Genomic DNA, 15962 nt, shown 5'->3' with positions numbered 1-15962 from the left:
TATTAATTTAAGTATGCTGCTACTGAGGCAATTGCGATATTATCTGACAAGTGAGTATTATTTTGTCTCACAGCCCATTGCTGTGGTGTCTGGCATATGCACAAACAAGATATGACAATCAGACCCCACTACTGAAAAAAAAAAGAAGTGAGATCAGTCTTCTACAGAGTGGGAAGATTAGTGAGCAGAAGTTCATATAGTTTTTGGCAGATGAGTAGTGAATCCTTTCTCTCTTGATACTAATGCTTCTCCAAGGATTTAGTTTGAGAAGTTCCAAATGATTTTTTTGTTTTGTTTTTGTTTAGAAGGATTTGCAGAAATAAACTCCTTAAGTATGATATGTTCCTCCACTGAGAAAACAAACCCACAAGTATTAACAAGTTACGTTAAATTTTGTCTTTACAATTTTAGGATAAACGTCTGTGTGCAGATCTTTGCGTTTTTGCTTAGACTTCAATAAGAATGAAGAAAAAAATATGGAGAACTGAATGAATTCCTGGGTGCAGAAATCCCTCTCCTTTCTCTCCTTCCTCCCTTTTTCCCTCCATTCTTTCCTTCCTGCTCTCCTTGCCTCCCTCCTTCCCTCCTGCCTTCCTTCCCACCTTCTTTCCTCTTTGCCCCTGCCTTTCCTCTCCTTCCTTTCCTCCTCTCACTGCTACCCCACTGCTACCCCACTGCTATCCCACAGGATGATAGATGCTCTTCTCTGGAACCACGTATGAAGCAGAATGAAGTCAGCCACTAAGAGGGAAATAATACATCACTATTGTGTTTCATATTTTTAAAGAAACTTAATTTTTAAAATATGTATCAGAACTATAAAATTAGATAAACTTCATTTTATCTAGCTATACGACTAAACATATCAGTAATATATTTCATTTCTTCTTTTGTATATGTTTGTGCAGATGTTGTAGCACAACTTCTACAATGCATTTAAGAATTTCCAGGCACCTATATTATGATCCCATGCTATCGAATTTCTGCACATAGCTTAATTATGAGGCTTGGGGGTGTGTTGCATACTGCTGATAATTTTGGCCACACAAAGTTTCTGGAACATTGGAGAAAATGACCTCTTCCTGTGATAGCAGCCAGGATGCTTTTTGCATGATACTTTTTTGCATGATGGCACTTGGAGTAGTTTGTGACTGATGTGGAAGTCCTTTGGAACCTGCTGCTGCTTTGACATGCCACAGGTCTGGTCTCTTGCTTCCATGGCGATTTGCAGTTTATCTGGTGAATACTTAAAACTTTGAAATTATGATCTGCAGAATGATTGAAGCAATCCCATTAAGTTCACAGGTGTCTTGTTTGACTTTTTTGTTTACAAGTTAAGTTCCACCCACCTGGGCATGTGGTCCTACTCCTTAATATTCACATAGGCAGTAAGTTTTGCATTTTTCAGATCAAAAGATAATAAGGCAATTTTTTTTTGTTTTACATCTGTTAAACAACCTTATCAGTCTCTCCTCATGCCTGTCAGCTTGTAGCAACAGCAGGACAACTGCAGGTCAGTGTTGGAGACGTGCCTGCTCTACGTACTGTGCAGAGAGCTGCCAAGATCAGTTTAGTGGCTGCAGTGTTTTGTGCTGTGCCATGGCTAAATTACCACCACCGGACAGCTAGATGTGGCCTGAGGGTAACCTGTGACTGACTCCAGCTAACAAGAAGACTGTAATATCAGGGGAGTAGAAATGTGTGACGTTTTTTTACTGAACTGAAAGATATGCTAGTTTTTGTACCTGAGTGATGAGATTGCATCCTGGGAAACTGTGAGAAACCACTGAATTCCCCACACAGCTGTTACAGTCACAAACATTCACTATTTTCATGTTTAAGAGAAGCAACACTTCCCTAGTGAAGTTTTACAAGAGCACTAGGACTTGAAGGAGAAAGGCTTGCAATAGTTAACTTGTTTAGGTTCACTGGGAGAATCTAGTCACTTAGGAAAGGGCTGCATGAAAGATGTTTGTAATGGTCAGGATTGATGAGGCCACACCTAAAGTACTGTATCCAATTCTGAGATCCACAGTACAAGAGAGATGTGAACATACCAGAGAAAGTCCAATGAAGGGTCACAGGATGATTAAGGGACTAGAGCATCTCTCACATGAGGAAAAGCTGAGAGAGCTGAGACTGTTCAGCCTGAAGAATAGAAGATAGAAGGCTCAGAGGGATCTCACTGATGTGTACAAATACCTGAAGAGAGGTTCAAAGAGGATGGAGCCAGTCTCTTTTCTGTGGTGCCCAGTGACAGGAGCATCGGCAACGGGCACTGAAGCCCAGGAGGTTCCCTCTGAACATCAGGAAACACTTTTTTACTGTGAGAGTGACTGAACACTGGCACAGGTTTCCTAGAAAGGCTGTGGAGTTTCCATCCTTGGAAATACTCAAAAGCCATCCAGACACAGTTCTAGGCTCTAGGAGTCCCAGCTTGAGGGGGGGTTGAACCAGATGCCCTCCAGACATCCTTTCCATTTTCAGTCTTTCTATGATTGTGTGATAATCCAAGCAGCAGTCAGGCTATTGGACTTGGGATATGAGATAAATCAACTGGGAAGCCCCATAGAGGGGGATGCTCTTTGCAAAAACATAAGGAAGTGGTACACTTCTGGGGTTCTGATTGTGCCATTGAAGCCTAGGGGGATTACAGTGGGATGTCTGGGAATGTTGCAGTCTACCTCTCCATTTCCTTGTGTGTAACATGGCTTCACATTTTTTTCTTATAATGCAGAGCATTCTGTAGAGGGGGAAAGATTATGCATACAGGAGGTCCAAATGCTGAGTTGTAAGCTCAGGAGACGTACGGTCTGTCCCTACCTCTGTGAAGTGTGTCCTCTGTGATTTCAGGCAAATCACTCAGGGATGTTCTTCTCCCCTCTGTCTGTGGAGGATGCTAGGATCCCACAGCCAAGGACAAGAGAGAATCAGTTTTTCTCATAATTCTCTGGAAACTAGCTCACGGAGCCGGGCTATGTCCCTTCTATGCCTGAGTGCTCCATTTTCAGTGTCTATTCCTACAAAGGTAGCAGAAGCCCACAAAGTGCCATTCCTATAAGTAGAGCTATGGATTCATCCTCCTCTGCCCTTATGGAGCAATCCTTCCTAAGCAGAACATAACTCCAAGGTGTTTTCCACAGTTAACATCAAAATATTTTTTTAAAAAGCAATTTAATGAGATGACACCCACGCTTTAGGATGAAATCATTCTAGATTACCATTTTCCCTCCCTCCCTGCCCACTCCCTTCTTTTCTGGCATGATTTTAGCAGCTAATATCTATAGGAATGCTAGGAGTTAGGAATTACATAATGAGACAAATCATAACAGTGATGCCTATTAATACCGGGAGAGGATCAAACCCTAGTGCCTTCTCCATTTGAAAGCTGTGGTAATGAAATTCTACATGACATATAGCTTTGGACTGAATGGAAAACACTCATTAGACAGAGGCAACTACAGTCTGTCTGGAACTGAAGTGTATAGGGAAGGGCCAAATGGACATGAGAGCAGTGCTTCAAGAGGAAAATGGTGTTTCAGGCACAGCTAAGCAGACAGGAGTAAAATGATCCAGACAAGCATCATCGTCATCACTGAAAGCAGGTTTTGGCCAATTTTCCAGGGCATGCAGAGCAGATAGAGGTTGAATGCTGATCTAGAAGCTGTCATTGAAGAGAGAGTAGTAAAGCATATTAAGATATTTGGATGGGTAGTACTATATATACTTCCTTAAGGTATTGTTCTCATTTTAACTAGTTAATATTACTATTTATTTTATTATTAGTTACCTTTTATTTTTGAGGGTCATGCAAAGATATAAGCTGTTTGTCTGAAGACTGTATCCCACTTTCACTATTTTACTCATCCTAAAGCCATTCTCTGACCCTTGTTATTGTTTTGTTGAGACTGAAAATGAATAAGCCAAAATGGTATGTGGCACTACAATTTTGGTGGAAATTTCCTTTTTTTTTTTTCTGTATTAATATGTTGTGTTTCAAACTGCAGTTAATTATTTTTCCCTGTTTAAAGCTGGGTTTTGTTCCTTTAGAAGGATGATTTATTGTAAGTGGCTGTAAAAAGACATTAGGGGACCAAATAGTCCTTTGGGAATAAAAGAGTCACAACACAGAAAAACATCTGTTGGGACTGTAACAAAGAGTGTAGTGTGCCAACATGCAGCAACAGTATTCAAGATAGGGAAAAAAAGGCCGGCATCTTCATTTGGAAAAAAAAAAAAAAATCCCACAAATCAGAACAAAGATGTAAACATCTGAAAAATTGTCAGATGGATCATAGCTGTGCGCAATACCAGAAGAAAAGGAGAAATTGCCATGTGTGGGAGGGGGTGAAAATGAAGAAGGTTCTTCTGTTATACCTTTGGGAATCAGAATAAATCAGTACCATTTGAGAAAGCACAATGACGATTAAACTGGGTAGCTATGAAACACTAAATTTATTGTCAAGGTAAGCAGTGGGAGTAACAAATGATCCATTGATGTAAATCAGACCCCTTGAAGTCAGCAGTGCTGGAGCACTAACCCCATGATCTATGTTATGATTCAGATAGTGACAGCATTTTTCATATATATTTTGGATTATTTTGTAATTTATAACATTACCCCAGTGAAGTATTTTAGGACAGTCTGTTCCACCTGATAATCAGGATAATCTACAGAGGCTCTCCTATAAGCTGCAACCCGTGACTATAGCTCAGCTTACTATCACAAAATTCTGAAATGGATTAAAAAATGTATCTTTTGTTAGACTGAGCATTTGACAAAAATGCCTGAGAGGAGAGGACCTTATCTCCCTCACCTTGAGATCATCCTGGTGTTGAAGGGTGCTAATCAATTATAAAAAGGTAACAACAGTAAGAAACTTTAATGAAAATGAGAAGCATGGTTTCTGACATTACATGGTTGGGGATCCCATAAGAAAATCTGAAGGGCCAAGCTTTATCTCCCTGGTCTAATCCTATTTTCTTCTGGAACGTACTGCAGTCGATCTTTCAATGATTTGCCTTATTTCTAGAGAAGCATCTTAGAGGTGAGGGTCCAAAAAGGAGCAGAGGAAGGGAGAGTTTTACTCCCATAAACTCTTAGAAAATGGATGAACCCACTGAGGGGATTACAGGTAACTGCCACAAATGCTTGGACCTGTTCAGACAGGTCCAGAGAAGTGCCATGAAAATGGTCAGAGGGCTGGACTTGTATGAAGAAAGGCTGAGAGAGCTAGAGTCCTTCAGCCTGGAGAAGGGAAGGCTCCAGAGAGAGCCTTCTTATTGTCATCTTATTGACACTTTTCAGTACTTAAAGGGAGCTTAAAAGAAAGGTGGACAGGGACTTTTTGCAAAGGTCTGTAAGTAATAGAAGAAGAGCTAAGAGTTTTAAGCTGAAAGAGGGCAGATTTAGACTGGAAATAAAGAAGAAATATTTTACAATGGTGGTGCTAAGATACTGAAACAGGTTGCCCAGAGAGGTTGTAGATGCTCTGTCATTGGAAGTGTTCAATGTCAGGTTGGATGGGGTTTTGAGCAACCTGATCCAGCAAAAGATATCCCTTCCCATGGCAGAGGATTTGGACCAGATGACCTTCAAAGGTCCGTTCCAACCCAAACCATACTGTGATTCCATGATTTTGTGATTCTAAATCACAGGAGCTCCAAAGGTGTTTCAGTTCACACTGGGTTCTGAATCAGAGCTGATGCAGACTCCCAATAAGCTTCTCATTTCCACCCTTCTGCTGAGAAGCCTTGAGCACAATCAGCCTACTTGTTGTTAAAAATAAGAAGAGAACCAATCTCTACACTACACTCCCAAAATGATAGGGTCATACTTATTTATACCTAGCTCCCCTACATAGCTTGTGGATGCAATTGTAACCTAAATCACAATTTCTGCAAGAAAATGTTAATGACAACAACTAATTTGAGATCTTAAACACAAAATACCGGCCTATTTTCCCCATAGCCTACATCAATTTAGTGTGAGTGGACTTAAGTTGATAATCATTGGAGTTATCCTCATTTGGTCTAATAAAGGCAAGAGCAAACCAAACAACTGTTACTTTTCTATCTGCAATCCACCTTTAACACAACTCTTGTTCTTTAAGAATTGAATAACTGGCATCCACAGATTACCTCTCAAAACTTCAGGCCTTGTTTTTCTGCAGTTATTTGCACTCCCTAGGGCCTTGTCAAAGGCAGTCAGCCTTCTTTCTTCCTGGCCCTGCCTTTCCCCAAGTTTTCTGAGGCGGATCAACCACCGGATACTCTGCCTTGCAGGTAGCTCTTCTCAAGTCCAGCTCTAGAGTGGATGCAGAAAGAGGCTGCTTAACAAACTCTCCTTTGTATCACCCACAGACAAGTCCAACGCACAGTGCTGTTAAACGACAAGCTTATCTCCTTCTACAAATATCCTTTCAGCAAATATGCAGAAACTCTCTGTATTCAGATTTGGGGATCTCCTCCTTGAGTTGCACCTGTGGCATCTAAAATGTAGTTTTCATCAATGACGTGTAAGTTCACCAAACAGAGAACTTGGCCATCCCTTGTGCTGATTGACTTCCAGGTTCTGCAATGTAACTTTGAGCAACCCCTGAACAAAGAGATGCTCTGGCTGCTGCTCTCCCCTTTGTTTGATATGAGAACACCGAACCCAGGGGAGTAGCTGAGTGAAATGGTTGTTTTACTATAAATAATTCATAACTTTCCAAACAGCTTTCTTCAAATACAATAAAGTATGTCTTTCACTGAGGGATTCCCTTTTAATTTTTAAAACTAAATTTTTGTTTTCTCCATTTAGAAATACAGAGAGATCAGTTAAGGAGTGGGGTTTTTTGTTTGCTTGTCTGTTTTTGTGATGGCTGAAAATTGGATAGATCTTGATCTTTCTTCACACATACTTCACATTGCAAGAGACTTTGATCTTATTTCACACAAGTGTAACTACACAGACTTCGATGACAGTCTCTTGCTAATTATGTCACTGAAATGTAAGAGATTCACTGTACCATTTTGCTCATACATAACAGCTTAAGCAGTTTCTCTTCTAACATTTGTAAAAACAAATTCTAGGTAAAGTACAGGACTGACAATTAAATTCAGAACTAGATGTTCAGGAAAGCTACAAGATACCAACAACAACAACGAAAAAAGAATTTGGAATAAAGTACATCTCTTTTCAACTAAATTAGCAACCCTGTCAGATTAGATTAATCACACACTTTATTCATGGGAAGTTTCCCATGAAGATGTATTAAGTCTCAATGGGAAATATTTTCAGTGAGGTTTTACTAAGTAGAAAATACCCCTGATGCTGGTGGAATTTAGGGATATTTCTAATCAGTTTTGTAATCAGCTCAGGGCCAAATTCAAGGAAAGTTACAAGCTGATAGTATGAGTGATAAAACCAAATCTAACAGTTGTTAACATGGTAAGTGTAAAACTGCATAATTAGGCAGCTGAAATGTAGGTCCTGTTAGAGGTGGAAAAAAATTATTATTCTTTGCTTTTGTCATCCTGTGCTTAAAATTACAGAATGCTGAAACTCCTACACTTCTGTAAGACAACTTTAAAAACATATTCTAATGATAAGTTGATACGGCTTAGTATTAATTGTCAATTAATCAGATTGCCTTTCTGGAAGCTTGCATATATACAAGATGGCAGTGACTGCCTTATCTTAAATCTACCCATTCTGAAATTATTTGACTGCTATACTCTTACATATGAGGCACACAAAGCAATTTTATTTCAATATAAATTTCAGGAAAGTATTCTTGTAGTTTTATACATATATTTAATCTTTCTTTTATATATTTTCCTTCTCTTTTAGTAAGTGATGGAATAAGCAACTCTTTCCTTTGGATGGATTATACTGCATGTGACCTGCCTGTTACTCTTTCTGCAAGAATAAGAAAAGCACTTTGCTTTCATTTGTTAAATATCAACTTGATAGCAAAAAGCTTCTGAATGGCTCATGGTCACAGCAGACCATCAAGTGAATGGGATCAGCACTTCTCCTACTAAAATATCTGAAGTTAAGGATTTGGAAAAGAGGTTTTTGCAGAGATGACCCATTTACAGGCTGGACTTAGTCCAGAGACTATAGAGAAAGCCCGTCTGGAACTGAATGAAAACCCAGACATTTTGCATCAGGATATTCAGCAAGTCAGGGACATGATCATCACGAGGCCTGACATCGGGTTTTTACGTACAGATGATGCCTTCATCTTGAGATTTCTCCGAGCCAGAAAGTTTCACCAAACTGAGGCCTTCAGACTGCTCGCTCAGTACTTCCAGTACCGCCAATTAAATCTGGATATGTTCAAAAACTTCAAGGCTGATGATCCAGGAATCAAACGGGCTCTGACAGATGGGTTCCCAGGAGTGCTGGAAAATCGTGACCACTGTGGCAGGAAGATTCTTCTGCTTTTTGCAGCCAACTGGGATCAGAGTAGGTAAATGTAGATAGTGTCCTTATCTTTTTACATATGCTCAACTTATAAAGGAGTATTTGTGACCATACTTGAAGCAGCAAGGCCATTTTCAGTAAAATATTTTGTAACCATAAGTCCACTTCACTGAAATTTTCATCTGATCTGATCACCTCTCATACTTCAGATGTAACACCATGGAGAGATAATGGTATACATAATTAGCTCATGTGTTTTTTTTCCATAAATATTTCCAGATTTAAGCCAGATAGTGTCTGTTTACCGTAAATACATTATTATCTATTATGTAATTGCTTCGGTAATATCATAGACTAGACAAACAGGTTGACAGAAAGCAAATATCTCAAAACACATGGGGGTTCTCATAGCTCTTCTGATGTGGAAGGAACTGACCATGTTTATACTGTTTCCAGTCTTCTTAATAGATATTTTTTTTGGTTTAATCAGTTCAGGAATTACAGCCTGTGCTATGAGATTTCCATAAATTGCATTGTAATTTCTGCACATCCTGGTTACTGTACACTTGTTAGTCTGATAAATGGGAGATACATGGAAAGTGTATTTTCTGTTCAGGTCATTTCTTTACAGAATGGTATGAACAAAGATATCTCCCAGCCATTACTATAAAATGATGTCCTTAAATGTTAATGTGATTAGTCAGCTTTCACTGCCTATTTGAAGTGATAGAGAGAAAATGGACTAGTCCAGGAATATCACGTTCACATTGTCCTTTTCGTCAGAAGTCATTCCATTCCATTTTCCTTGCCTTCATGGTGAGATAGCGAAATGTAACCAGCTGTAGGATTGCCATGTGTTCTACTGAGTTTTGGAAAAAATCAGACCAAAGAACAAAGTTCAGAAACACGTTTTGAGTACCATAAATTTCTGATGAGTTCCAGGTAGGATTTTGTCTTGGCACTGTCTATAAGTTGTCTATGAAAGTGTTTCATCCTTAGGAGTCAATTAATTAGAGCTTTGAATTTATGTTACAGAAGTTATTAGAGAACAATATGCATATGCCCACAGTTTTTAATGTTAGTTGTTTTCTGTACAGATCTGGTAAGTAAATGTGCAGAAAAGTTACAGAATTGTAACTTTGCATATGATAAAGTATTTGATGAAATCCAGAAGTGAAGCCAGTGATAAAAGCCCTGTTGATTACAAAGGGACCAGCAGCTTACCCCCTGTCTTTCTGAACTCTGCACTTGTCTTTCTGAAAATGCACACCTGCCTTTCTTCCAACCACAAACCCCTTCCTTTAGCACTTGGCCTGGAAAGAAAAATGAATGAGCAGGTATCGTGAATTAATAGAAAGTATCAGCTTTAGAGGACAGAAGAACTGTGGCTCTGCTGGTTGCATTAAGGGATTTAGGTATTATACAGAGCCAGCTTTGGGTTTGTGATCCCTCAACAAAATGAATCATTTCCATTAACCTTGTAAATCAGGTCCTGCTATTGGAAAGCTGAGAGTGCTGCTGCTTAAGGCCCCTGCAATGAGATTGTGACAGAACATGGAATCCTGTCCGATTTTGGCTCAGATTTTTTTCAAGTCCTCTAGTATGCATCCGTGTATTTGTGTGTGCATGTGCAAAAACCAAAGTGATCTCGCATACAAGATACCTTGTTTCTAAAAAAGACGCAGATAAAATAGGATCCTCTGTTCAACCCCTCCTCAATGGATTGAAGTGACAAGAAGTGTCATTTCTGTGGGCTTTTGTAGTGTCCCAAGTGCAACAGGGATTTGGGACAGGGCTTGGGCTGTAAGGAAGTGGAGAGATGACTTCTCTTTTTACTGTCTTTAAAGGTATCAACAAGAGCAAAAGTTGTTAAGGAACAGGAACTGAGGAGTGCAATGTCCTGTTAAGCGGCAGGGAAACAAGTTACTGGCCAGAAAAACTGTATTTTCATATATATTTCACAAAAAAGCCCAACCCCAAACTCCTCAAAGAAACAGTCATTATGTATATCTTATATGTATCTTGGAAAATCTTTCTATAGATATGTCTTCAGTGATGGTAAGATGTTTACAAGCTTACATTTCAGCTGAATGCTAATGTAATCAATTCATACGGTGCTGTGATGCCGGCATGCAAGAGTAAGAGTTCACCCTTCAGAATGCATTTCCTAACTTTCATCTCATTTGCAGCTGTCTGTGTTCTTCTCTTTCTTTATGATTAAATCATAATTTCTAAGGGATGATTTTTAAAAACTCCAGAATCATTTAAAATCAGCATGCCTATAACCCATAAATTTATTTTCAGTCCATACATTCTTATCATTTATACTCCCGTGACCATGGTGGCTTTAGGGATCACATGTTAAGGAGGCAGAAGCAGCCTTAAAACTTTCTGGTCTTACAAATACATTTTTAAAAGGAAACGTCATTATTTGTGTAATATGACTACTTGGACAAATAAGATCGAACGTGTTTTTAAGGGATTCCCTGTATCAAAGAAAAAACATGTCTGTGAGCTTTTAGAGACATGTTTAATTTCACCTTCAAGAATGTAATTGATAGATCTAACATCTCTAGAAAATTAGGTTTTGATTTCCAGTCTCAATGTTTCTGCCTTCAGCTTCCAGCTGCTGGATTGTGTTAGTTTAAAGGCATCACAAAATAATGACAGTTTCCCATGTTTGTACTTCTGTGTCCTGACCACATCATCTTTTAGCCTATTTTTGAATTCACTGAGGATGCCGCAATGTAGGTTCAGATACTGCCAGGCTACAAGAGGATAGTACATCAGCAACTCTGTAGCAGTGGTTCTTGTGTTCACTTGTAACCATAGTGAATGTAAAACAGCCAACATCCTTCCCCTTGAAGATGAAACAACCTTGTGTTGTCTACAAGGTAAAGAATATATTTATGGGCAGCCAGCACAGCAGAGATAATGTTCTGCAAAGTATTGCACTAGCTTAATATCTTGCAATATATTTATGTTGCCAAAGATGAAACAAATTGAACTTCTTTGTTCTCAGAATTAAAATTATCCAGGTTGCTAACAGAACCATAGAATCATAGAATGGCCTAGGCTGGAAGGGACCTTAGAGATCATCTAGTCCAACCTCCCTGTCATGGGCAGGGACACCACCTCTTGACTAGACCAGACAACACATGGGAACCAAGCAGGAATCGAACCCACGACCTCGGTGTTGTCATTGTTGTCAGCACCACGCTCAAACCACTGAGCTAACTCTTCATCATTCTCTTCTGAACCTTTCCTATCATTTTAATGTTGTTACAAATGTGCAAATGGATGAGCTGAATACAAGCTTTCACTAATAAACCATCATGTGGTTATGCCGCCTGTTTTGTCCAGTAGTTCCCTCTTAGATATAAGATTATCATTGTTTTCTTAGCTACTCTATCACATTTTGAGCTCTTGTTCAGTTTAAATCTGCTTCCAAGTCACTGTTTCCTAAAATACAAACACCACTGGTAAATGTGTCATACATTCTCATTTATAATGTGGGCACAGTCTAGCATGTGATTCACGCTCTTCTGCAGAGCTAAGCCTGTCCTTCTCATCAGTTTTCATTGCATGGGTTATGTGACATCTGCAAAGCTCACTGACAAGAATTTTATTTTTCTTCCATGTTGTTGAAAAAGAGAACGATTATTGTTTTGACCAAAACCTCCTTGATGACTAGGAAAAAACTACAAGAAACAATAATTCTTACTGCCAAATCACTAGCCAAGAACTATCATGATACCAGGGTTTCGTTCATTTAGCATATGCTGCATTGGTTCAATTTCACTCTATTTTTCACACAGGTTTCTTTGAGATGATGCCATCACTTTCTCTCTAGGTCCTGCTTAATATATATGATAGAAAACAGAAAGCTTAAGTGGTATTGAATAAATGAAAATGAGCAGATGGACAGAAAAGGAAGAGATCAGATTAGTTTCACACTGAGGGAGAGGAAAGATGCTAAACTACATTACTGTGCACTAGAGAATCCATGTAGGGGAAGACCATCATTCACTTTAATCAGAGCTCAGTCCTCAGAGGTGCAGAATAATTCAACTACAAGGTGTTAACTCACCCAAACCCCATAAAGGCTTCACATATACCACAGCTTACAAAATGCCTTATTTTTAAATAGAAATCATGAGGTGATAAAGACATATCAGGATGTCAAATTGATCTTGCCAGGAACTTTTTTGATGAAATTATTTGCATCATCAAAAATCCCAGTTTGTGAAACAAATACATACACATATACAAACACACAGTTTTGATGAGACCCAAACCAGGATTATGAATTCTCGTTCTCACACTTTTTAATTTCATCGTTCTCATCAAACATAAGCCCTCACGCCTCTGAAGCATCTCTAGTGAAACTGAAGCTTTTAAACAAGGCAGATAAAAGGGCCTTTTTGGCTGTTGGTTTGAGGGCCATGTTCACTAACCATGGCAACTGTTCCTAGGTATGCTACTGCCTTCTAAAGTATCCTACTCATATACCAGGAAGATGAGGTTTGGGTGGACAATTCATTCAGCAGAAGGTGTTCATTAATCCTCACAGTAAAGTTATTTCCTTCAAGGTTTTTCAGCCAAAGTAAAATTTATATACCTATAGAGAGAGCAGAAGAACTAACTCCAGTCATGATCATCTGTGAATAGGGTTGCCCATTGTCTTTTGCAGTGAAATGGTAATTAATTTCTGTCTTTACATCTGGACTATTGTGTCTTAAAAGCTGTCACATAGTTCTAAAAATTCAGATGGAAAAAAACCCTGCTGCTTTGTTTAGAGCATATATTCCCAAATCATCTGCTAGCTATAAATTCTCCTTTACTAACCAAGGAATTTCAAATGCCAGATACTTATTATTCTGTAGGAAAGTGTGTTGAGATAGGCTAAAGGGCAAGGAAATACTCTGACATAGTGGTAAACCAACAGATATAAATATTTCAAAGGATTGCAATAGAAAAAAATATGTCCTTGCTGAGAATATTCATAATGGTGTAATTACAAGGATATTATCATCAGCAGATCCTGTTGGTATAAATGAATGTCTTAAAAGATGATTATTCCAATACATTTCAAGGATAATGTCAGATGCTTAATAGAATATGAAGGAATAAAAATCTGTTGAGATTGATTTATAGTCACAGGCAAACTGTGACAATAACTCAGCCTCAGCTGTTTGTTATGAGAGATTACAGCTGAAATGCAGCCAACCCTAACACCAACTATTTTTACACAGCAGGTGTTTGAATTTTGTTAGGACGTAGCACTTCTGTATGGGGAGATGCTTACAGTAATGCAGGCTCAGGTTGTGGTTCAAGCACTGACAAACAAGTACCACAGAAGTACATTGTGTTGAAAAAAACAGTCTGAAACAGTAGCAGAATTCAGAGTAGTAGAGGAAGGAAGCGTAGCATATGCAGAATACTCATTTTGAGGAGTAACAGATGTGCAAATTAAATGTTGGACAAAGACGACAAGAAGGAGCTCTGTTTTGAAATGTTTTAATCTGCTTGGAGGTGGCAACTTAATTCAGTTAGTACTTTTTATTACGGAAGCTGTGTTTGGGAAGGCAATTGTAGTCCATATGAATGACAGAAGGATGACATATTCAAATGGCAGTCCTGGGTAGGGCTGGGAAGGGAATCAAATAAGAGAGAGAAAATGTCTGAAAAAGAGAAAGAAAAACAACAGCTGGGAAAGTTACAAAGCATATGTTGAAGAATGAGAGAAGCCTGACTGAAATTAAAAAAAAAGATACGAGGGATGTGTGTAAGGCAATCAAACACATAACTGAAAGAAAAGAGAAGGTGACTGGATGGTGTTGGGCTGAAGGCTGACCGGAGAGCTGAGGACAGTCCAGTGGGTGAGACAGACAACTGCTGGAGCTGACCTGAGGGACAACAAAGGGAAATGAAGGGCAGACTGGAAAGTGGCTGTGTGCCACCTCCCTCCTGTGGAGAAAAGAAACCAAATCCAATCTCCAAGCTTTATAAACCAGAAAGGACAGTTAAGAAAAATATATAGAAACACACGTACACAATGAACACATATAAGCACATACGCACACATACACCCCCACCCCCACCCCTCTCCCCTTCCAAAATTGTCTCAAAAGACCCGTATTTTTGGTGAAGGTTTATGTCTGAGTGGCACAAAAAAAAGAAACTGCATATAGTTGTGATAACACTTGTCCCTTGTGCTTAGAAAATGACCCATACTCCTACGTGGGCTGTATAAATCATCTTCACAGCAAGGTTCTGTAAAAGGACATTGTAACAGAGCTGTTGAATAGTGTGAAGTCAAACAATGTGACATCCCACTTAGTTCTTTGTCCATTTGACCCTTGATAACAGCTGGTAGCCATGAATGAATGCTCTTAAAAATAGGAGGGGTTTTGAGGTGAGGCTTTGTAGGAAAAGATCAGAACGTTTTTTGTCCAAGCTTTTCCTAAAAGAAATTTTCTAAATATCTGATATTCTGATCAGTTTCTGACTTGCCAACCTAATTAAAAGGAGCTAAGACAGGAACAGACTGCAGAGTCAGGGGAGGAAGAAAAGTAATTCTCTGACTACCTATTTAATAGTCTATGTGCATGAGAAGCGTCAGAAAAGAGTAGAGATACTGAGCTGGAATCCTTAAATACCTTCGAAATGTCTTAATTCTAATAATTTCTTGATATATTATTTCCCCAGGCCATGTTTTATTTCTTTCTTCCAAACTCTAATCCTTGGTATCAATTGCATTTTACATAGGAATAGTCACTTTTTACCGCACACCCTGGTAGTTACTGAGCATTCTCCACTTCCAGCACCCTCAGAGCAGCACAAGAATGCTTGGGAACTGGTGCCATTATAAGGCTGGGTAATCTGTAGCAGACAGCATGAATTCGTTCAGGATGTGTATGGTGTGGGAATGCTCAGCTCCATGAACAGGCTGAACAGCACGTTGGGGTAAATTTGACCCTGCCACCATGGTCACTCTGCTTCAAGGTGTTTCTGTGCTGTGGCAAGGCTGGAAGATGAGGGAGACCATTCCCATGGTTGCACTGGTGATGTCCTGAACATGTATCTCTGGGATACTCTTGATAATATGAGGAAAGAAGTGGTGGAAGCACACTTCTGCCACAAGCACCTAAAAATTTAGTCAGACAGAGGTGGATCTGGGAGAAAGGATGGAGGAGTAAAGATATTCCAGTAAATCACTCTAAAAATGGAGTTATTAAAACTCTTGTGTACAAGATATTCTGCCCCTTTTGACATAGCTAAGCCATTAAAACAGGTGGAGCATCACAATTAATACACCATGACTGTATACTCGATTCCTAAAGAGAGGAAAAGTGAATCACCTCTTGAGGAAGAGGAAGTTTTTATCTTCGAATTCCGATTGCAGTCTCACTTTTTGTTTTTAATAAGTGTAGTGACCACAGAGGCAATAAAAAGCAACTATCCCTTGCCCCCAGACCTTGATAATCTCAGTTCCTGAAACTTCCTGGAGGGTCCATTTATAGCGGAAGACAGAGGTAAAGCT

General features: G+C 39.2%; 1 protein-coding gene across 1 annotated transcript in view; it reads left to right on the top strand.

Moving 5' to 3' along the window:
- Positions 1 to 8073: 8073 nt before the first annotated feature.
- Positions 8074 to 15962, top strand: part of CLVS2 (clavesin 2) — a gene marked incomplete at its 3' end in the record, with an annotated part of 26533 nt that continues 18644 nt past the window's right edge. Inside the window, exon 1 of the mRNA XM_009874426.1 lies at positions 8074 to 8462. Within this exon, the coding sequence (XP_009872728.1) occupies positions 8074 to 8462 (389 nt within the window). The remainder of the gene's footprint in view (positions 8463 to 15962) is intronic.

This window comes from Apaloderma vittatum, unplaced genomic scaffold (assembly GCF_000703405.1).
Source record: "Apaloderma vittatum isolate BGI_N311 unplaced genomic scaffold, ASM70340v1 scaffold23008, whole genome shotgun sequence".
NCBI classification, from domain to species: Eukaryota; Metazoa; Chordata; class Aves; order Trogoniformes; family Trogonidae; genus Apaloderma; species Apaloderma vittatum.
The sequence above is the reverse complement of the archived record's forward strand: the minus strand, read 5'-3'. Positions and strand labels throughout refer to the sequence as shown.